This window comes from Drosophila novamexicana, unplaced genomic scaffold (assembly GCF_003285875.2).
Source record: "Drosophila novamexicana strain 15010-1031.04,08,12 unplaced genomic scaffold, DnovRS2.1 tig00001292-arrow-arrow-pilon, whole genome shotgun sequence".
Classification (NCBI taxonomy): Eukaryota; Metazoa; Arthropoda; class Insecta; order Diptera; family Drosophilidae; genus Drosophila; species Drosophila novamexicana.
Window position 1 is genome coordinate 574,956 of NW_020824848.1, and position 24,133 is coordinate 599,088.

General features: G+C 46.0%; 3 protein-coding genes across 3 annotated transcripts; 1 reads left to right on the forward strand and 2 right to left on the reverse strand.

Annotated features, from left to right (window-relative positions):
* The first annotated feature begins 3 nt into the window (after positions 1-3).
* Positions 4-3,571, forward strand: LOC115766916 (probable leucine--tRNA ligase, mitochondrial). The gene is made up of 4 exons (XM_030710998.1): positions 4-359; positions 409-2,200; positions 2,260-2,501; positions 2,560-3,571. Exons 1-4 carry the CDS (start codon positions 270-272, stop codon positions 3,046-3,048), a joined length of 2,613 nt encoding a protein of 870 aa, XP_030566858.1. The 5' UTR covers positions 4-269; the 3' UTR covers positions 3,049-3,571.
* Positions 3,571-10,304, reverse strand: LOC115766915. The gene is made up of 3 exons (XM_030710997.1): positions 9,874-10,304; positions 8,917-9,813; positions 3,571-8,118 (listed from the first exon to the last, which is right to left on the reverse strand). The coding sequence occupies exons 2-3, from the start codon at positions 9,665-9,667 to the stop codon at positions 5,219-5,221; spliced, it is 3,651 nt and encodes a 1,216-aa protein (XP_030566857.1). The 5' UTR covers positions 9,668-9,813; positions 9,874-10,304; the 3' UTR covers positions 3,571-5,218.
* Positions 10,305-15,014: 4,710 nt separating this feature from the next.
* On the reverse strand, positions 15,015-17,627 carry LOC115766980. Its single transcript, XM_030711076.1, has 2 exons — positions 17,282-17,627; positions 15,015-15,470 (listed from the first exon to the last, which is right to left on the reverse strand). Exons 1-2 carry the CDS (start codon positions 17,435-17,437, stop codon positions 15,129-15,131), a joined length of 498 nt encoding a protein of 165 aa, XP_030566936.1. The 5' UTR covers positions 17,438-17,627; the 3' UTR covers positions 15,015-15,128.
* Positions 17,628-24,133: the final 6,506 nt, after the last annotated feature.

Genomic DNA, 24,133 nt, shown 5'->3' on the forward strand with positions numbered 1-24,133 from the left:
GTGAAAAATGACGTCTGCAGTTAATGGCGAAAGTGCAACGTCATGGTTACCAGATAGGTGAAAAAAATCGCGAAAAGCTTTGCTCAAATACAACTCTGTGTTTAGCGCTGCCACTCAGTCAAAAGTGCTTCCCGCCAAGATGATTGGCAACACTGCGTTATTGAACAGCTGCAGCCTCTGAACATTGCATTTTGATTTGTTATTTAATACTTGCTAAATTGAAAAAGTTGCTGTTTATGTGAACTTTTATCAATTAAAACACAAAAAATATGCAAGCTCTGAGGCACAAACGCATTTTGCCTGGATTTCAAATCAACTGGTGCCGGAGACTGTTGACTCAAAGCTGCACGGGCAGCGGGGTAAGCCGGTAAAACAAACTTTGCACTAAATAAATAGATTTCTTTTTAGCAATTGGAGCTAACAAACGAGGTGAAACAACGCATCGAAACGCACTGGAAAGAACACACGAATAACGCGCACTTTGACACCAAACAGGCCACAAACAAATACTATGTGCTCTCCATGTTTCCCTATCCCTCGGGCAATCTGCACATGGGCCACGTGCGCGTCTACACGATCAGCGATGCGGTCGCACGTTTCCAGCGCATGTGCGGCAAGAATGTATTCCAGCCCATTGGCTGGGATTCGTTTGGCCTGCCCGCGGAGAATGCGGCCAACCAGCGCGGCGTGGCGCCCGCCGATTGGACACAACAGAATATTGCCCAGATGAAGCAACAATTGGAGCGCTTGGGCTGCTCCTTTGACTGGGCGCACGAGCTGTCCACGAGCAGTCCGCAGTATTACAGGTGGACGCAGAGCTTGTTTCTGATGCTGCACAAGCACGGGCTAGCCTACCAGAACGAGGCGCTGGTCAACTGGGATCCCGTGGATAAAACCGTGTTGGCCGATGAGCAGGTGGACGCCAATGGCTGCTCCTGGCGTTCCGGCGCCAAAGTGGAAAAGAAACTGCTCAAACAATGGTTTATACGCACGACTGCCTTTGCCAAACAGCTGCTGGAGGGCCTGGACGATCCACGGCTGCGCGACTGGCGAGATATCATAAACTTGCAGCGGCATTGGATCGGCGAATGCGATGGTTACGCCTTTATGCTGCCCACCTCTGCATCGAATCTGCTGCGCGTCTGGACTGCCAATCCCGAGCATCTGAAGGATCCGCATGCATTCCTTGTGCTCCGCAGCAAACACTTTCTATCGCAATTACCCGATGCGGATCAGCTCAGCGTGGAGAATCCCTTTGCGCACACCATACTTCCGGTTCTGTTTAACGATGAGTCCGCATTTCCCGCACACTTTGATGTTTACCTGGCAGCGCCCAGTTTCCGTGCCGAGGATCGCGAATTGTGGGACAGCCTCGGGCGGGCTGTCGGCATTTCTGGCAGGGAAGAGGCCCACATCAATCCCGGCAACTGGGAGCAGCTGCGCAAAGAGGTGCTGCAGGCGGCCAGTCGACTCAATGTGGGCGGCTATCGCGTCTCCTCTAAGCTGCAGGATTGGCTCATTTCGCGCCAGCGCTATTGGGGCACGCCCATACCCATTGTGCACTGTCCCAAATGCGGCGCAGTGCCCGTGCCCGAGCAACAGCTGCCGGTAACGTTGCCGCCGCGCGATGCTGGCAATGATGCGCTGCGCTGCGAATGCCCAAAATGCGGCGAGCCGCGGGCGCAACGGGAAACGGACACCATGGACACGTTCGTGGACAGCTCCTGGTACTATTTGCGCTATCTGGACGCGCACAATGCGAATGCAATCTTTGATACTGCGCTGGTGCAGCACTTCATGCCCGTAGATCTGTACATTGGCGGCAAGGAGCACGCCGTGCTGCATCTCTACTACGCCCGCTTTATGAACCACTTTCTGCACAGCTACGGCCTGTCGCCCACAACGGAGCCCTTCTCGCGCCTGCTCGTCCAGGGCATGGTCATGGGTCGGTCCTTTCGTGTGAAGGGCAGCGGACGCTATGTGCGCGAGCCGGAAGTGGAGATTGTTAATGCCAAAAAGAATCAAGCGCTGCTCAAGGCAACCAAAGAGCCGGTGGTCATGAGCTGGGAAAAGATGTCCAAGTCGAAACTGAATGGCGTCGAACCGGACGACATGTTCAACGAGTACGGCACGGACACGACGCGCCTGATCATCCTGGCCGATGTGGCGCCCACCTCGCATCGCAATTGGTCCAGCGCCAGTGAGTAATATTTTCTTATACATGGATATAGCTAATCTTGTCCGGGTTTTTCCTCTCAGCCTTTCCGGGCATACTTAACTGGCAGAAGCGCCTGTGGCTCACCGTGGAGGAGTTTCGAGCGGCACGCGAGGCGCCCACAACGGACCTGGTGGACACGGGCAGCGAGGCCTTTCTGGCCGAGGACGCCAAGCTGTTCGATGCACGCAACTTTTATGTGAAAGGCGCCACCTTCAACTATCGCCATGCGCATCAGTTGAGTGTGGCCATCTCCAAGATGCAGGGTCTCACCAATTCGCTACGGGTGAGTCCAGCAACTCTCTTCTCTATTTATCCTAATAATCTGCCTCTGTAATTTCCAGCGCACGCCCAAACACATTCAGCGGCAGGGCAAACAGTTTGAGCGCGCCTTGGCCGCGCAGATCATCATGCTTGCGCCGATGGCACCGCACTTTGCCTCCGAGCTGTGGTCCAAGTTTGTGGCGGTGCCCGGTCGTCTGAATGCCGCCAGCGCAGAGCTCCAGTGGACGCAGGATGTGCTGGCACAGCGCTGGCCAGACGTGGACGCCGCCTACCAGCTCGATCTGAGCATCAAAGTCAACGGCTACGAGAACTGCGTCATTAAGATCGCGCGGAATCAGCTCGACCAGGTCAGCCACAGCGACGCCATGGACATTGCCTTTAACACGCACTCGGTCACCTCGTATCTGATTGACAAGAAAATACGTACCACCAACTTTGTGCTCTACCCGGGCATCGAGGCCATACTCAACATCTACGTGGACAAGCTGGCAAAGACCCAGAAGCCAGTGAGCAGCAGCAGCGATGCGGACAAGCTGCACGCCGAATAGCCAAGGGACAACCAAATGTTAAGGGTAGATTAGCCTAGTTTATGTTGCATGGAAATTGCATTTCCTTAAAGAAGTTATGTCACAGCTGAGTAGGTGAATTTTAGGGCTAGCTTGAGATAGACCTTTGTGTAAGCCGAGACGACTTTAGTTATGCTCTTGCAGAGGGTATTGTAAATTGTTTATGCAGGGAAAGTCAACTTCCTGATAAAGAGTTAATATTTATATACATTTGTCCGTCTAATTCCCGATAAGAGCTAACAGTTATGTACATTTGTCCGTCTGCTTCTATGTAAACTACGCTTATTTTAAAGCATTTATATTTTTATTGCCAGCAGCTATATATTTGTATACTGACCCAATCGCATTACTATAATATATTGCTGTTAAGGGAATTTACGGCAAAGGAACACAGATTTTGTATGAAATATCTTTTTATAACCTTTCTAATGTGTAATGCATAAAAGGAGACATCTCCGACCCCATAAAGTATATATATGCCTGATCAGTATCTACAGCCGAGTCGATATAGCCATGTCCGTCTGTCCATCCGTCAGTCTGCGAACTAGTCTCTCAGTTTTAAAGCTATCGTCATGAATCTTTGCATACGTCCTTTCAGGCTGTATCGGAACCCTCTTCTGTTTCGTTTCCTTTTTAAATTATACGAAGTCAAATCAGCAGGATATAGCTATAGCTAAATCCAAATGGCATCGCACCATTATAACATATAGGAACAATCTGTATATATATAACATATAGTATATCTGATATGCTATTCAATCTTTGGCAGCCCCAATCAAAACTTCTTTCTTGGCAAACTCTTAAAGAGAGTAGCATCATTTTCTTAAATGCGTAACGCATATATTAAAAAATATCTCTGAACCTTGTATTAAACATTTTATTCTATTATTCTTGATCTATTTGTGACAGTCGAGTCGAATAGTCCTTGTTTCTTTGCAAATTAGTCTGTGACTTTAAAAAGCTATCGTAATAAGACGTTGCTGGGGTCCAACTTTTTACTGCGAGCAGTTCATGTCTTGGAGATGGCCGGATCAGACAATTATCATATAGCTGCTATGGGAAAGATCGGTTAAAAATGGAAGAGCTTATAAGTTTTCAAGATATCTTGACTAAATAAGTTTCCCTGTGCTGTTTACAAAATCTTTTCCATTTCGAATATCTATATCATATAGGAAGAATCGGTCAAAGAATGAATTAGTTATTTTTAAGATTCTTTCTCTTTATCTTTATAAGAAGTCGTTCCCAAACCCAGAAAAACTGTAAGCCCCATGTCTACAAAGGGTATTTCATCTGCGAATGGCGAAGATTGGCTTTCCTTCCTGTTCTTTTTTCTAAATCTTATATAAATCTATTATAAAATAAAATCGTATAGGGACAATCGATAGATCTTTGAACAAAAGAGAAATACTAAACAATAGTAATTCTGCAAGAGTATTCATATCTTTGGTAATCCAAAGTGTACTATTTTTCGTTATCTTAGTAATTTCAGATTTAAGTTTAATGTTAAATATATATAAAAATTGGACTATATATTTGCAGGCTTGTTGCTTTACAAGAATTGGTTATATTGGGGTTATTTTGGGGATAAATGCCTAGGATCATGGGAATAAGGTTAACTGTTTTTTGGGTGCCAATTCTCCACTAAAAGCATTTAAGTCTAAAACAAAACATCTACAAACCTGACGTGAGCCAACACTGCTCCAACTGGGAATTCCTTCTAGTGGGTTTAAGCCTGAAGAAGAGTCCTGCTTTACGTATACTCAAAGAAATGTTCGGTGCGGTAATCGAGCTTCAAGCTCGAACATCTCGGTTGGGTTCGAACTAATCATTTTTGTGTTTAGCTCGAACATGTTCCAGTTGAGCACTTCATCGAGTCTACCAAAACGTTTTTAGATACTCCAACAAATATTCGGTGCGGTAATCGAGCTCCAAGCTCAAACATTTCGTTCGGGCTCGAACTAAGCGTGAGTGTTGCATTCGAACATGTTGCAGTCGAACACGTTTAAGTCGAATGTATTGTATGGCAGATCGAACGTCGGTTCGAGCCTGTCGGTTCGCTTGAGTATCCGAGTCTGAATTAACGTTTGCAGGACTCTAGATCTTCAATCACAGTTCCAAATTGGCCCCTGCCTTGCAGTTGGCCTGCTCCGTGTCACTTCATCAGCTCGGCCATCAGATTGCGCAGATAGACATCCAGCTGGGCATAGTCGAGCAGCGTATTGCGCACAATGTCCAGCAGCATGCTCGGCCAGAGCGTCTCCAGTTTGTGCAGCTTCTCGACCGCGTTGCAAGTATTCTCCAGCAGCAGCGCGAAATGCTGCCTGCCTCGATCCCGGGCACTGGGTGCCATCGCAGTGTGACCACCCTCCACACCAGTTGTCGTGGTTGTCGTCTTTTTCCACTGCAGCGCCTCCTTGCCGACGACCAGGCGCAGAGATTTGTTTTCGGGCCGCAGCAGCCACTCCTTGGGCGACAGCTTGCTGGCCGTGCAGCTCTCGTCCAGGCGCAGCCGCGCCAACAGCGGCTGCAGCATGCCCTCGGGCATGGACCACAGTACCAGATTGGACAGACCCGTGTACATGGCATTCGCCTGCTCCGTCTCCTCCTCGCTCACGTCCTGGCCATTGAGCTGCTTGAGGCCCCAATGGGACAGTCTGTAGATGGCATAGGCGCGCCAGTCCGGCTTGCCCGTGATGGCATTGCCCTCGGCATCGATCAGCAGCGAGCTGAGACCCTGCAGCTCGGCCAGCGCATTCAGCTGGCCCAAGCTCATGATGTTCGTCTCACGAAACACGAAATGCTCGGCATGCGGGAAACGTATCTTAATCCTGCCCAGCATGCAGACAATGCTGTTGAAATTGATGTAGCTAAAGTTCAGGGTGTGCACATCGTTTGCCTTGGCCGGATTCCATTGCTTGTCGATAAAACGCAGCGCGCCCTGCCCATAGATATTCAGGTATCTGCCGCAGATCTCTATTAGATAATCGCCGCCCTGCTCTCGCTCACGCTCCGCGGCGCTCGGCTTGGACACGGTCATGGGCGTGGGCGTGGCTGGTGATGCAGGAGCAGCAGCTCCTGGCACCGCCTTGCTCTGCGGCGGCATCAGAGAGACAACGTTGGCCACATTGTTGTGGCTCTGCTTGGCGCGTCCCGCGCTGTTGGAACTGCTGCTGTTGCTGGCGCTGCTGCTGCTGATCGTCTGGGAGCGCACCAGGCTGCCGGTCATGTAGCGCTTGCAGCCGGGTGGATTGCCCCGGTTTACCTGCAGGCCCAGCTGCGCGATGGGCGTCGTCTGGCGCAGGCGTTGCTTGCTGCTGCTGCTGCCGGGACGGGCGCTGTTGGTGGGCGTGGCAGCAGCTGCGGGCAAGGGCAGTGTCACAGTGGACGGCGGTGGTGTTGGCGTGGGCGTGGCAGCTGGCACAGGCGTGCCGGAAGCGGGCGGCGTCAGGGTCAGAGCGGGCGGCGTGGAAGAGGCGGATGGAGGAGGAGCAGAAGGAGGAGGAGCTAGAGGAGCTGCACTCAGCTTGTTGCTGTTCTCGTCGATCTGTGGCTGGGATAACTTAAGCTGCCGGCTGGCCTCCTCGTTGTCCGTGCTATAGCAGCTGGAGCAGGAGTCCACATTGGGTCCCAGACTGGAGGCCGTCGATGAGGCGTCCTCCTCCTCCAGCTTGGGCTTCTGCTGAGCGATAAGCGGCAGCTTGAATAGTGCCTGCAGCTCGGCGAGCTCGTCCCGGGTCTGCTCCGGCTCCTCGGCCACGGCCGCCTCGTTGGACTCATTGATCTTGGCCAGCTCGCTGGTCAGCTTGCCCTTGGGCCTGCCCAGCGTTTGCTGCGATCGAAGCAGCTCCCAGTTGGTGCGCGCATTCGAGATGACCTCCTCGCGCCGGCTGCCGTGCGTCGCCAGCGCCTGTTCCTTGTGCTGGCGCCAGGCCAGGGCGGCGCGACGCACCTGCTCCGTGATAGGCATCTGGCTGAGCGACTGCAGCAGCGGCAAATGCGACACCAGAAACGACACACAATCTCCGGCCAACGAGACGGGATTATTCTCGATGGTCACCTCCAGCAGGCGGACGGCACGCGCAATGCTGGCCATGTCGTCGACGCGATGCAGCTCGTTGTGGCACAGCCAGAGCCGCTCAAGCGCCAGCAGATGCTGGAAGCCATTGATGCGCCGCAGCTTGTTGCGCTTTAGGTTCAGCTCGCGCAGGCAGCGCAGCCCGTGGAAATCCTGCTGATTGATCTGCCGGATCTGATTGCCGGCCAGATTGAGGGACTTCAGCTGATGCAGGCAGCTAATCCGGCTGCCCAGGCTGGTCAGCTTATTGCCGTGCAGATCCAGCACGCGCAGCGTCCCCTTCAGCGCGGCCAGGCCGCCAATGTCCGTAATGCGATTCTTGCCCAGCAGCAGCACCGAGAGCGAGGGTAATCCATCCAGATTGGCGATGCGCTCGATCTGATTGTCGTAGAGATCCAGGAAGACCAGCTGATGGAAGATGTTGCCGTAGCAGGCGCTCAGGCTCAGCTGTTTGTTCTTAATGCTCAGCTGCTCCAGCTGCGAGCAGCTAGAGGCCAGACTGTGCGGCTCCTCCTCCTCGCCAGCTCCACCTCCTGGCACGCCGAGCGACTGAACGCTGCTCTCATCGCAGCTCTGTTGCAGCTGCAGCTCACAAGTCGGTCCTGCGCCTGCCAGGGGCGGGCCACCGCCCTGCGCCCGGCGGAGCAGCTGGCGGCGCTGCATCAGCTGCTGCTGCAGGCTGTTGGACACAAAGCTCTTCGACTTCTCCAGGCCGTGGCGCAGCCGTAGTGCCGGCGGCGGCGTCAGCTGTGCCTGGGCATAGTTGAAGCCCCGTTTCGTTAGCTTGGAGCGATATGCGGCGCCGCCATTGATGGCCACCGCCTGGGCTGTCAGCGGGCTGCCCGAGCAGGGACTGCCCGAGTTGGGCGACGACAAGCGCCCATTGCTCACATGGCTCATGGTGCGCGTCAGACGCGAATATGTCGGATGTCCACGTAGCCCGGAACGCGGCTCCGGCGCGCCTTTGCTGCATACACCTGAAAATAAACGGGATTTAGTCAAGTTGACTTCATTGGTTACACTTGGAGAAAATTACTGTACTAAATCTATTTACTTATAAAATATAAACATAAGTGAATGATTGACTGACTGATTGATTGAAAAACTGCTTAATTGATTGATCGATTGACTGCATGACTGACTATATGATTGTTTGGCTGACTATCAAATTGATTGATTGATTAACTGCTTGACGGATTGATCGATTGAGCGCATGATTGAATTGATTGGCTGATAGTCTGACTGAATATCTGATTGATTGACTGATTGTGTGACTGCTTGATTGATTGACTGACTGATTGATTGATTAAGTGTTAGACTGATTGATCGATTGACCGCATGACTGAATGACTGAATGAATTAATTGGCTAATTGACGGACTGATTGATTGAGTGACTAATTAGTTGGCTAACAGACTGTCTCACTGAATGACTCATTTACTAACTGATTGACTGGCAGGCTGACTAACTGACTGAGTGATTGACCTATTGATTGCGTGACTGACTGAACTGACGGATTTACTGAGTAAATGTCGGACTGATTGATTGAATGACTGACCGATTTACTAACTTTTAACTCAATGACTCAATGGAGTGCGGAATGCAGATTGACTGAGGGACTTTTTGTCTGACTTTCAGTCAGTCGACTGAATGATTGATTGTTTCATGGACGCACAGACTGAGTACCTAACCGAGTGATTGACTAAGTAACTGACAGATTGATTGACTGACTGACTGACTGAACAACTGTCATTTTGGTGTGCCATTTTAACTCACTCTGGTTGCTCTGCTGGCTCTGGTCGCGCGGCACAGGCTGTGGCTGTGGAGCAGGCTGTACCACCGGCAGCTCCTTGGGTATGTGAAAGGTGTTGATCAGATTGTGCTGCAGCGAGAGCAGCCGCAGGTTGGGTTCCTGCTCGAATATGGGTATGGCAGTAAGACCCCGACGATCGTAGTTGATGCGGTCGGGCAGCTCCTCCCGCTCCTTGGCCAGACGCTGGATGCGACAAATCCCGTTCGGCTGGGGCGTGACAATTGCGCCGCTGACCAAAGTGCCGCCCGTGCTGCCCACCAGCGTGTGGGGCGTGGCAGCGGCGACAACAGCACCAACAGCTGCGCCAGAGGAGGCGGCGGCAGATGTCGCCGGCCGACAGCTGTTGGAGGCCGCCGACGAGGAGGTGGACTTGGAGCGCTGCCGGGTGACGGTGCCGCGCTGCAGCCGATGCTGCGCCGGAGCGTAGCTGCGCCGGAGCTGCTGCTGCTGCTGCTGTCCGACAAGCAGCTCCGTCGGAGGCTGGACGGCGACTGGGATGCGCTTCTGTATAACATGGTGGCTGAGGGTGCTGTGGGAGCGGCCAATGGGACGCCGGCGCAGACGTTGATTAAAACTAGGAACAAACGGTTCGATTTTCAGCAAAGATGTTTGAGGTAAATAGTTTTGTTGCGGTTGGGGTTGCGCTTGGGATTGCGGTTGCTGTGGCTCGGGCGGCTCATCGTTTAGCATGGAACGGCCGGGACATTTTGCCATGGAGATGAGCGCGCGACGCCGGGCAATTGTTGCCGCCGTTGCCGTGGCCTGGCCCGTTGCCTGCGTGCGTTGGGCTTCCACCTTTGAGTTTCATAATCGATGCGGCACCACAGCCACGGACATGGCAGGAATCGATGTCCTCTATCCTGCCGGAGTGAATGCATCTCGTTTTCAAATGGAAATCAAAGCCAGACTCTGTCACTTACCCGGAACAGAAAGGGTTTTTATTCTCTGCTGCTCGGCAGTTATCTAATTTTTTCGGTTTCGATTTCAATGACAATTCGATTGGCTGCTCTGTTGCTCCTGCTGCTGCTCTGTGGAGCACCTGGTCTGCTCTTGTCCTTCTGCTTCAGTCTTTTGAGGTATTTGTCGTCGGGCATCGGGGCATCGGGGCATGTTTTATTAGTTTGTTTATTCGGGTTATACATATGGCAAATGGTTGGCGCGGTTGCCATAGACCTGGCCCAAGACAGGGCCCGTGCCCATAGATAGCTGCCTCTCGCTCGCACATCCTTATCGCCGTCCCGCTCGGATATTAGGCTTTGGCTCTATTGCTTCGTGATTTCAGCTATTAGTTTGTTTATTTAAAGCGCTTTTGGGGCGACTGACTAACAGACAGTCAGACAGTCAGTCAGACAGTCAGTCGTACAGTCAGTTCGACTCTTAGCTGACTTCTAAACATGCCAAAACATTCTTTTCAGCTGCTTGCATTTTCATTGGGCGCTACAAACTATATTGTGGAGCCTATCGGCATTATATATATTATATATGAAGGGGAAATCGGTTTCTCGTCGTTCGCAACTTAAACGATTTTTAAGGGCTTAAAATTACAAATTAAGCTAGCTAGAAACTCGTTAAAACAAGAAATAACTGTTGTCTGTCGAGTATCGAAGTCTAAATACCCTGGAAAAATACTATATTTACTATATACATTAAAAGAGCGTAGTTTAGGGATCGAATCTTGAGCAAGTTTAATTTAAGCCGAGCAGCGCCGGGTTATTTCTTGTTTATCATATTTATAAATATATTAAGTTTACATTTCTGTAAAGATAATAACAAATAAAATAATAGCCACCCGAGCAGCGCCGGGTAATTTCTTTAGTATTTTTTAAGTATTTATAAGTATATTAAGTTCAGATAATGGTAAAAATAATATACTCTCTCTTAAGAGCATTCCGATTGCGAAAGATAGATATAGATATGCTATAGAGATCCGATGCGACTAAGTTTAGGGTAAGATCTTTAAGATCTCAAGAACTTGGATCTCTAAGTCGAATAAATAAGTTGTGTATATCGACTCGACTAGGCTCTTCAAGCGTGGAATAAAATACACTTAAAACTTATATGAAAAAGTACTTAAATGTTGAACTTTAGCCAGATTTGCATTTGCCATTTCCTGTGGCCAAAATGTCAAGCGTTCTCGGCGTTCACCTTGGCCGTGCTAACTTAAACCAAAGTCGTTTGCATTAAAAACATATTTTGTGGTTTTTGCCATTGTTTTCTGTTGTTGTTATGAATGTTGCTGAAGGAAACAGTTTGAATTGCGTATGGCAACTCCTGTCGCCCGAGAGAGTGACAGAGAGAGGGGGTGAGGGAGTGGGGTGCTTTGAGTGAAAGACACGCACATAATTGGCTGCCAACATAATGGATTCACGTGCCAGTCGGCTGTCTGGCAGCTCTGGCTGCTGCTTCTTCTTCATATGCAAAAGTTAAACGACAAACGCAGCGAGTGCGAGGGAGCACGCAAGCGAGGCATGTGCATTCGTCAAGCTTAGGCACCGTTAGCACGCACGACAGCGTAGTCACATCTCAAGCTTGAGTCAGACAGAGCGAGAGAGCAAGAGAGAGAGAGAGAGTGAGCGAAGTATGGGAGGGTGGGCGGTGTAGGGGGGCTGCTGCCAAATCAAAAGACACAGACAACAATTCGAATTTAATTGTTGTCGTACAAAATTGGCATAAACCAAAAAAAATCTGCTGTAAATGTGCGTGCGTTGGCATTTGATGGCCAGAAAAATGCCAAAACAAAATGAAGAAGAAGCAAAACTAGCCAAAAGGAGCAACAGGAGCTGCCGCAATGTCTGGACTGTTAATTGCAGTTGCACAAAAGGGTTCAATAACTCGACTGTTGATTGGCAACCAAGGCAAGTCGGCAGGCAAGTCTAGGGGGGGTGGAGTGTGGGGGGGGGGGGGGGGGTTTAAGGCCGAAAGCACGCTAATTGTTGTTATTGTTGACTGCGTTCAACGAACTTCTCGACGCCTGCAACAAGTGCCACAAGGATTTGATAGCCTTTCTTTCTAAGTTGAGCAGAAGTTAATGCAAGACAAGTTCTCAATCGATTGTGAACTTAAGCTATTGTGAACTTTAAATTTTCTCACAAATTAAAATTGAATACATTTTGTTGCTAAAATCCTTGAGCACATTTGTCGACCTCAACGTCCTAAACAACTTAATCTCCGAGTATTCTGTTATAATATAATATTTAAATGTAATAGAACTCATTTCGTTGAGTTTCGTTGAGTTCAAAATTATGTGAAACGAAGGGGGAGAGAGTGAGAGAGATAGAGTGAGCGGTGGAGGGAAAGAGAAATGAAAAGTAAACATACTTGTGTTATAATATTAAGTTCACAATCAATTGAACCCACATAAAAGATTGCACAAACAGGAATTAGTTACAATAATATGGCCAGATTATTTAATATTATCTGCCGCAGAGAATTCCCCCGCCTACCAGAAACTTCCCTTCTTCAAGGAAATTCCCGCCTGCCAGAAAATGCCCACCAGTTGCGCTCTTGCTTCGACTTTACCGTTAGCTTAAGTGTTCGGCAACGAATTCAAGTTTAAAGTTGAAAAGTTGCGTAAAGTTTTCAATTGTTGTTGTCCGTTGCATTTGTCGGGTATTTAATGCCATTCCCATTGATTGGCCGCGCCTTTGGCCAATGCTGCCCGCACTCCCCTGACCTCCAACTCCGCACGCAGCCAGCAGCCTGGGCTAACCTCCCCGCGGGGTTAACCGTAGCTGTTTCGCGCTATTTGCTTCTGTTGTTGACATCCTTTTGGGCCATTAATTTTACAGACTTTTGCATGGTTAAAAGCCCAACGTTGTTGGCTTAATTGTTGTTGCTCTGCCGTGCTCTGCCGTGTTGTTGTCTGTTCTAGATAAAAAAGCCAGCAGCAGCAGCTCGGCTCAACCTTTGACCCGCTGCTCCTGCTGCTCCCTAAGACCCGCTCCCGCTCCCGCTCCCTGTGGTGCACATTTGTCAGCGTCTGTCAACCTTGGCGATATTTTCACTTTCGCTCTTGTCTTCGCGCGCTCATTATCTCAATTGTTGTTGTTTTTTTTTAATAATTATAGCGCGCTGCTACAATTGTCCCTGACCAACACACACAAACACACACCCACACATACAATTGTTGAGAAGAAACGAGTTGATAAATTGCGAACAAATGCAGCAGTAAAAGAATGCGTGCGTCTGTGTGTGTGTCTGCTTGTGCCTGCGTACGTCTGTGTATGTGTGTGTTTGTGTCTGCTTGTGCCTGCGTGCGTCTGTGTGTGTGTCTGCTTGTGCCTGCGTGCGTCTGTGTATGTGTGTCTGCTTGTGCCTGCGTGCGTGTGTATGTGTGTCTGCTTGTGCCTGCGTGCGTCTGTGTGTGTGTCTGCTTGTGCCTGCGTGTGTGTGCGTGTGGGCTGTGTGTCATCATTAGCTTTTGGCGCTCTTCATTGGCCCCAGCGCTGGACGAGCAATTTAATCAGCCTGGCAGCGCGCAGAAAAGCTGATAATACCGTTATGAATAATTTACACCAAACAAAAGCATTTACACACAGTCATACACACACACGCACACACACACGCACACACACTTACGCACCAAAACGCAGACGCGCTTTATTATTGTTTTACTTCTCTGGGTTTATTTATAATTAATAACGTGCCAGCAACAGTAGCCAGAAAAAGTAAGAGTACTCCAGTCGGGAGTAGCCGACTAGCAGATACCCTGCACCCAGCGACATCGATGCGTCCGAGTACCGAGAATGGAAATGCATACCCCTGCATGTCACAAATTATTTTCCATTCCCAATAGTTTGCGGAATACCCTCATTAACAATAAGAAGCAAAATGTAAACAATAGAAAACGTCGAAGATTAAATACCCTTGCGAGAATGAATGAGTTATTTATAAAATTGTTTTATTACGACAAATTGCGTTTGATATAGTTGAATGATATGATACAGCTTTGCAGACTTGATGGGAAAGTTGTGAAGCTCGAAATTTTAAATTTTGGAAGAAAATTCTTTTAAAAACGAATCCAAAATTCACAAGAAATACATTTTTTGAGCGATGTCCTATGCAGGAGCTAGGCATAGGTATAGCTAGGCATATTATATATTATATATATTCATAATCAATTTTGATTTTTGACCGATTATTCCTATAGAGCTATATGATATATATGATATATGATATATGATATATGATATATGATATATGATATATGATATATGATATATGATATATGATATATGATATATGATATATGATATATGATATATGATATATGATATATGATATATGATATATGATATATGATATATGATATATGATATATGATATATGATATATGATATATGATATATGATATATGATATATGATATATGATATATGATATATGATATATGATATATGATATATGATATATGATATATGATATATGATATATGATATATGATATATGATATATGATATATGATATATGATATATGATATATGATATATGATATATGATATATGATATATGATATATGATATATGATATATGATATATGATATATGATATATGATATATGATATATGATATATGATATATATATATACATATATGCTTCAACATTTGTATCAAATAAATAAAATATGCCAAATGCCAATGCGTTACATATTTCATGACCAAATCATCATACCCTCTTGCAAGGGCAGAGCAGCTGTGGTCTCTTTATATTCACTTTCGCCCTTTGCTGCTGCTGCTGTTGCGCCTCGCTCAAAGAATCTGGGCGTGAGGTCAGTTTAATTAGATGCGGTAACCTGTTGCGGCTGCCGGCTATGAGGGCGGCAGAGGAGGGGGGGGGGGGGGGGGGGAGGGGCTATGTAAATAGTCTGCGTCTCAATCTTAGCCAAAGTCGCATGTCAAAAGCAACACCGCAAAAATCTTGAAAGCGACGCCTGCGGTTGAAAGGGAGGGGGCGAGTTAAAGGGTGGGGGGGCGTGGCAAAGCTGTTGATTGACCGCAGTCAATTAAACGGCAACAGAAACCGCCAACACGCAGCACTCGACACTTATCGCCTATCAATATTTAATATAAATATATTTGGTTTTTTCTTGACATAGCATAAAATTAGAATTTCAATATCAGATACTTATACATATATTTATATAAAAAAGACACACACACACACACACACCTGTAGATCAGCTAACGCACGTTCCTTTCGTGGATCTAGTTCTGTTGAACCGCCACAGCTTTGAAGGTCTAGTCATCTCGCTCGCACTTATGCCCGACTGCAGCAGCAGCAGCTCATCCTTGGCACAGGGTGATTCCGGCACAGTTTCGCTTGTGTTGAGAATTTGTGCGACATGCGCCTCGTCGATTGTGCCCTTGAATATGAGAGGATATGGCCACTCGTGGCATATGGTGGGCCCGTTATAGTTGCGCAGCGCCTCGATCAGGCTGTCCAGGCGATGCACCTCCGCGTAGTCGTCGTTTATCGACCTCACCTCGTCCAGCAGCGCGGCCACATTCGACTCGAGCACCTGCAAAGCCCGCGAGAGGTGTGAGAATGCAAAATTAGATTAGCCTTAAATCGCTTAGTTTGCTCGATTTGCTGACAGGTGTCAAATGACCGGGGCGTTACGCTCTCTGACAGCCCCGTGGGGTCCAGTCGAGGGTGACTGCAAGGTAATCTCTCTACTTGGCACCGACTTTTCTTACACACTCGCGCATACACATGGACCTATCGATCTCGAAACATAAACTCTTCAATAACTCTTGATCCATTGGTTCGATTGCTTTGAAATTTTCAGGTCTTAAAGCTGGCATTCAAATATGTTTGCATCCCAAAGTGCAAGGCTGGACCCAATATATTTCTCGAAATATCCAGACTGGCGATTGTCTCGGCATAAGTTGAGGATGACTTCGTGATATTCTCTGGCATATAGTTGCCTTAACATTCTTACGCGTTCACGCATATACATGCAGCTATCGATCTCTGCTTTTTCTCATTTTATCCACATTTTCATATAAGGAAAAATGAACTCTTTCATAACTCTTGATCCATTGGTTCGATTGCTTTGAAATTTTCAGGTCTTAAAGCTGACGTACAAGTATATCTGTATCCCAAAGTCCAAGGCGGAACCCAATATATTTCTCGAAAAATTTCGAATTTTATTTATTTGCGATTATTGAAACTGCCATTTATATGTCGAATCACTTGATTTTTGCTTTCCCTATCACACTCAACTGTAGTATACCTCATCTATAAACAATTTCTAATGAGTGCAGGGTATAGGAAAAGGTATCTTGTCATGGGCATTCGCCGTTGACGGTTCAGATTTCAGTTGGCTAAAATGCATGCATTGTCGTCCATTTGCTTTTGTTTGTTTGCTACCAATTAGCAAATTCTGTGAACCGCGCCAACTAAGCTCATGTCAAACTATATGTCAGTATACATGAACACCCCCGCCCAGGTACCGTGGAGGTGGGAGGTGGGCTCACCTGAACTCAGGTGTGTGCAGATTACAAATTTGTAAACAAGTTTATTATTATTCCATCAGGTATGCGAATTCTCATAGCTACGGCTTAGTTACCCAACAATCAACTATAATGTCGAGATTATATAGCTGCTATATATGCATATATATAGTTCGTAACCCGAATAATGGGCCATTGTCTAGACTGGCAATCAGTGCAGCCAGCTGTTCCATTTAGTCTAAAGTCGGCCCCAATAGCCCGCTATAATTGCATTAACTTGTCCGGACTCTGTGTTGCAACAGTTAACAGCGGGGGGGGGGGGGGGGGGGGGGGTGTGTGTGTGGCAGGGGGCATGCGTTTACGACACTTACCACAGGCTGATAACAGCTATTAGCTGACAGCTGATAGCTGAAGTGAAAGCCTAAGGACTGATAACTGCGTCGAGTGTAAATAGAGCACCTGAAGGGGCTAAGCCGAAGACTGAATACTCTTATATGGCCTAGACCTATGCAACTATGTGAGCAGTCAGATAGGGTAATGTTAAGCTAAAAGACATTAGTTAGGGCAGCTGAACTTTTATACTGTTCAAGAATATATATGTATATGATTTAAAGGCTCTTTCTTGAATGCGTCACAAGCTACACAGCATATGCATAGTACCCGCTGTGAGGGTATAAAAACAAATTAACCGTTGAGTTGTCTGCCGGGTTTGTCATATCAATTGTCGAGAGCTTTCGACAACAAACGTTATGTGAAGCTGCCTCTCACTCGCACTCGCACTCACACCGTCTCGCTACCTCTCTCTCTCCCGCTCATGTGACACGAAATTACAGTTTAATGTCAAATGCGTTTTTTTTTTTTGTTTTTCAATTACCAAAAATTCAATGTGCAAATTAATAACACAATTTAAAACTTGACGAACGCGTTGCCGCAAGCTCTCAACGCTGCGCAGCAGCTGTCGACGTCGCTGCACGGCGCTGCCGTCGCTCGTGGGCGTCGGCGTCGGCGTCAGCGTCGGCGTTGTGGGCATGGCCAATGCGTTTGCCCTTTTGTTCGTTCGATTTGCAGCGGTGCAATGACAATGGACACCACTGTTGCCCGCAGTTGTCCAACTTTGTTCGCGTCTCCGTTTTACATAGCGTTAATTTTATAATATTTTTGTTTTTTTTTTGCTTTGCTTTTGTTCGCGACTTTTAGCGGTATTTCGCTGTGCGGCCGCTCGTGCTCAGCGCTCGGCGTTGACTGGCCAGCGGCTGGCGTAGCGGTACCTAACCATACGTAGCTGTAGCTGTACATATATGAGTACACAGAGAGAAAAACTCAAGAGTTTTGCCTGCAAGAATTGAGATTGTCTAGTTTTTTAATTGTGGTAATAATTGACTCTAGGGCGAAAATCTTATTTCGAGTAGGAAAACACTTAATTCAAGTTTAATTTTGGTTTGTTTTTCAGACTAATTGGGCTTGTTTTAATAATGGAATAGTTTAGTATTCACTTTGAAGACTTTTAAACAAATTAAGTTTAATTTAGGACCATCAATAGTTGACTCTAGGGCGAAAATCTTATTTCAAGTAGGCAAACACTTAATTCAAGTTTAATTTTGGTTTGTTTTTCAGACTACGTGGGCTTGTCATAATAATGGAATAGTTTAGTATTGACTTTGAAGACTTTGAAAACTTTCGAGTAGGATTTTATGATTTTATTTTGGTTTGTTTTTCATGATATCAAGATCTTTAAACAAATTAAGTTTAATTTAAGGAGGATCAATACTTAAATAATTTTCATTAAAAACCTTGTAATGAGACAAATAAAGTCTTACATGAAGTCTAATTGGTTCCAATTTGAGCTTGAACTAAGTTAAGCTTTATCTGTATTCCAATCCATATTAAAGCTTAGATGTTCGTATATCAAAAATTCCCATATTAAAAAGAATTAAAATCTTATAAATGTCTCAATGATAATTACACCTAATTCAATTATTTTATGCTTGATTTTCACAAAAAAAAAATATTTGAATTTTTTATTAAAGAGTTGCATGCGAATATCTTGTCTTGCCGCTTTTCTCTCTGTGTAGGTTCCGTGCGGGAGGCAATTCTCTGTCGCACTTTTTGTAAGCAGAGAATCGGAATGCGAAAGTAAACGTGACGGAAAGAGTGAGTGAGGGAAAGACGGAGAGGGAGAGAGAGCGAGAGAGAGGGAGAGCGTCAAATAATTAGCTAACTGAATTAATTTTATAGCTGCCGCCTCGAAGTATGCTTTAATTGCAATTTAACTTGATTATGCATAATCCAAATGGAATTAAATCTAAACTTTAATTCTATTCTCTACTATTACATTTGCCATCTCCACGCTGATTAACCTGTAATTAACTAACATTAAAAGAAATATGCCTATCGCTTACAGTGAAGGCTTGCATATGGCAACGGTTCGGAAATTACAATTACAATTTATATAGATAAATTCTAGATCAAATTTGTTTATCAAAACATCCAAAATCTGTTAATCTCAAATATATCTTTATAGGTCTTTTAGTTTCTGCATTTTGCTGCAGCCTCAAGTCATACAGCAACAGTTAAGATTCACAAATGGTGATCAGCTCTGCAGCTGTTTGCGTTCCCATTAGCGGGCGCCCACTGTACAGCTTCACATATGCCGCCCGAGAGTATGCAACACAACTTTGCGTAACCGTATTCATGTGCAGCCCGAAAGCATGCAATGATTTTTGATCAGCTCTTTGTATGCGCTGCGAGCAGGACTCATGCTTAGCCATTGTTTGGGCCAAAGCCAATGCGAAAGCCAAGCTAGCGCCAGCTGCTGGCCATTAAAATTTTAATTTTGTGCACCATTTGGCGCGCTGCCATCTTGACTCTGGCAATCCAAACCAGGCAAAGCCCTTGGCTTGAGCGATTATGTTGATGTTGATGACCGGAACGAACGCAGGTGGGCGGCAGCAGCAGCGGCAGCTTACCTGCAGGTTGCCTTCGTCGATAATACGCTCAATTCAATTTGCATATTCAGTTGTCCAATGAAGCGAAGAACAGCAGCAGCAGCAGCAGCAGCGGCAGCACACGGAGAGGATCTCCACATCGGTTTGGCCAAACAAATGCTTTTTTGCCAGCCTCTTTGGCCACTTGCAACCGGCGCCCAAATGTGCCGCTGACAGCACGGGCCACGCATGAGCTGCAACGAGCTCCGGCAAAGGGCAACAGCAAAAGCAACAGCAACTGCAACTGCTTCGTCCTCACCTGCTGCCTCGGCTCCTCACCTGCTGTTAGTCCATTACGCTAGCAATTTAACTTGCGCCACGTAAACATGATTATCATCTTGAGTGCAACGTGTGGCGTCCCCCCCACCCTCCACTTCCGACTCCAGCTCCAGACTGCGTGTGCGTGCAATTGAAGTCAACCTTGGCCAGGCGAATGTTGCCGCCAGGCAAAGGGGGTTTGGCACTGGCAACTGCTTAAGCTGAAGCTATTAGCGCGCGCTTTGTTGTTGCACTCGAAGAAAAACCTCAGCAATTAGAAGGAAAACGCAAGAAAAAACGCTGGGAAAATCTAACAGCGTTTTTCAAGGTTTTTCTTGACGGTTCAGAAGAAAGCCAGTTTGAGGTCCACTTCAATAACCTGGCTTTTCACGTCCAACAGCCCAGTTTGGGATATAAACTTTAAATCTAGAATCAAATCATTCTTTAGTTTTTCAATATTCAACTCGTCCGCTCCAAGGGTCCAAATTTCGGCAAAATCTCAATTGCTTCAAACTATTCTTTCAAGAACTTTTTTCTTTATATAATGTTTATTATATTGGATCAATATTTCCCATCAGCCACACTTTGTTTCTCAATCTGAGCTTGTTTTTACGCTTATTTAAAGACTTTTCTGGTCCATTTAGATAATTTTGCCGCTTTTCTTCAAGCATTAAAGCATCACTTAGAAATCAAGTAATTCTTAATTTAAGATTATGCAAGCACGAAATGAAGTGCAAGAATTGCATATTTTAATTGGAGTTTCGGAGTAAAAACTTTCCGCTTCAAAATCATTTTCAAGTCTTTATACAAAATTCTGAAAAAATCAGAATTTTTTAAAAATTCTTCTTCTTTCAAGAAATTTTGTTTAAGTTGCAAATTTCCAACAATTTGTTATAATACTCAATCTGAGCACTTAATTTGAAGCTTATTTCAAGTATGCAAAGTCTTAAAATAAGTATTTTATATTTCAACATTAAAGCTTCATTTTGTTAGCAAGAAATTCATAGCTGCCATTTTTCAAGCCCGAAATGTAGTTTAAATTTTCCAAATTAAATGTTTACAGTTTAGAATTTAGTTTCGTGTTTTTCGCCAAGTGTATTGTTGATGTTGCTCAGCTTCTGCCTGGCTGAGCTGTTTAACAGCTCGCAATCTGCTTAAAACTGCAATTAATTTAAAGGTTTTTGTTGTTGTTGTTGTTGTTGTTATTATTGTTGAATGCGCCAACCAGCCCCAAACCAATCTGAGCTCCAATCTGAGTGCATTTAAGCGCCCAGCTTTGACGTGCCCGCCTCTAATTGAGCTTGTCAAAATCAGCTATAGTTGGGCTAAAAGGCTTAACCGGGCGGCCAAGACACATGTTCGCCGGTTGGTAACTGTTTAAGCAGCTGCCTCTCGGTGGCGCCCTCTCTCGGTGGCGTCGTCTCCCAGTTGCCCGCGGCAATGTCACGTACAGCGCCGCCCACCAAATAATTGGCTGATGGGACTGGGAAGCATTTGCCGCTCGGCTGGCAAAAGCCAACCCAAAAAAAAAAAAAATGACAGCAACCGAATTGCAACAGAAGTTTGATTAATTTTTGGGCGTGTACTTGCTTAAATTTGTGGGCGTGGCTAAAGTGAAGCAACACCATTTTAATACTTAAGAAATGCCATAACCAAGCCGGGCAGCTCGACGGGGCGACAAGGTATGCGACTGCAACGGCAAATATGAGCTGCGCCCTCTCGAGAGCATGTCTTTTAAATATCATAGAAAATATCAGTCGAAATAAAGTTGTCAATTGAAGAGCCCCAACTAAAGTTTGCAAAAATTGGAAGCCTTCTAAAGAAACGTAGAATTGCAAGAGTCCGAATGCGAAGCAGATTGTAGAGCTCTCTCTCTCTGCCAATCTCTCAGATCGGCTTATAAAATCACCCCATTTTTGTATATTTTTACATTAGACTCAACAATATACAACCAAATTGGGGAATGGTCGAAAACAATTATTATTTATAGGGTATGAGTAGAACAAAATAGGGATCCTACACTCTACTATTCGATCTAGCTATGAGCCTCATAAAAAATACAACTTGAAGCACCAAAAATTTCAATCTGATAATAAACACAAAAGTTATTTAAAAATGTAAGAAGAAGCACAGCTTCCGCTTTGGCTATTGTGTGTATACTACTGCAAATTAAGGCTGAGTACAGGGTATCTGCTAGTCGACTAGTCGACTACTTACGCGCTCATTTGCCCTTTACTTTGTTTGGCATTGCAAAGTATATATCGAATACGAACACAGACAACATGCGGCCAGGTCGCACAGACACAACTGCAAATGCACACATACATATATTAAGATACACACATACAAGCACACACACACATACAAGCACACGTACAGATAGACAGATGAACTCGTACTCAAATAGAGGACCTCACAAAGTAGCGTTGACAAACCCATTATCAGAAAAACAAACCGGAGATTAACTTGGCAAAATGTCTGTAGATGCCATAAAAAACGCAGCAGAGGGGCGCACAGAGAGAGAGAGAGAGTGAAAGAGAGAGAGAGAGAGAGAGAGAGAGAGAGAGAGAGAGAGAGCGAGCGAGCAGGCGAGAGTGCGAGAGTGCGAGTGCGATAGCTAGAGCAGGAAGTCCACAAGAGCAGGCAAATTCTGAATAAAATATGAACAGTGCAGCAGCACACACACACACGCACACGCACACGCACACACATACAAATACATATGCACACACAAACACACACACATAGAGAGTTTCGCATATGGTCTGGCAGCACTGTAAAAGTGACACATGAGCGTAATAACAGCTAAGACCTTGCCAAGCATCAGGCAGTCAACAACCACTTGCTGGGCAGACGCAACGGTTCAGGGGCGTGGCAGGGGTACGGGGGTCTGGCACGGCCGGACAACCCCGTTTTTTGGCCGTCGCCGTCGTCACTGCACTCAACATGATTACAAATTATAACGTCTGAGCAATCGCCGGCAGTTGTGTGTGCAGCAGAGGCGGGCCTCAAATACCGCCCATAGGAAATATAATTCCACGACACGGGGATACAAGCAAGGGGGGAGGGGGGGCTCTCCGGCTCTGACTGCGTCCGGCGTCCGTGAACGTAGTCAGATTTTGGTGCACGCATCGCCACGCCATGGTGGTTGGCCAGACATGCCAGCCAGACGAAGCCCAGAGCCGGCGGGGCCCTGCAACTGGTTGGTTGATTTAGCTCTGTCCGCTGCCTCTGCCCGCTCTCTGCCCGCTCTCTGCCCGCTCTCTGCCCGCTGCCTCTGCCGCCGCCCGCTTCCGCTCAAGCTTAGATAATGCCGTAGGCATTTATTTTTCTTGTTGCAGTCACAATAACTTAATTATGCATTGGCTGCAAATTAATGCGAAATCTTTTCAAAATGGCTGCCGTCGCCTTTTGAAGCAAGCCTAAAAGCAGGCAACACTTTTTGAAGCCAAAATGTTGCACTGTAAAGTGAAGTGCCTTTGCTTCTATCTTATTGAAGTCTGGGAAAAGGTATTAAAATGTTGTTGAAGAACACATGCCGGAATGAATTAAGTGTATATTCTTTATCAATATCAAAAGTCTTTACAATATAGTCATGTCTGTTTGCCTGTTTGATGTCAGTATGATTCCACATATAGAAAGAGTCAATCGAAACGAGAAAGAAGGACTACTTATTTCATATCCTTGCAGACCGAATCTTTTTTTTTTTTGATTCTGCCAAGTTTGGTTTCATATAACAACTTCATTTTCGTTCAATCTCAGAGAACCCATTTACTATAAATAATAATAATATGTTATTTATCTCTATACCTTTATAGAAGAGTAGTCTTTGTACGGCAAACTTTTCTGTTATTCAAAATATTTCGAGTTAAATTTGGAATTACAAACTTCGTTTTTTGCCTAACTTATTTGAGAATTTATTTCGAACCCTTCTACTATAGCGAGTATCTCCTACAGTCAGACGGAGTTAAGGCTTTTGTATAAAGAGCTGCTTCCACATAAATCTATTTAATCTTTGACGCTTCAAAGACTTTAGTTCCTACCCCGTTTTAGTTTTAGTTAGAACTGCATATGAACTGATTGCTTCAAGCTGCATTTTATCAATTTTCGACTATAGACTGTGCTCTTCCATAAAGCACAGCACCTCGACAATCTCTGTGATTAACTCGTTTACTGCAAAATGATTTAATTGAATGCCCTTTTCAGTTTTTTTTACAGCCAAGTCATAAGCATTCTTTACTACCACATATTACTGCTTATATAGTGGAAGTAGCATTTCTTTATTTTTATAGCCAATTCCAGGGACGAGCTTCTGGCACGTGGCAGCGCGGAATTTCTTTCAAGGCGCAAGGTCAAGGCAGTGCAACCCATTTGCTCAGTGGGCGAATCTGGAACCCAACAGCGACTACACACGCACACGCACACACGCACACACACACACAGCAGCAGCGGCAGCTAAATCCTTTTTGATTAAATTCAATGTT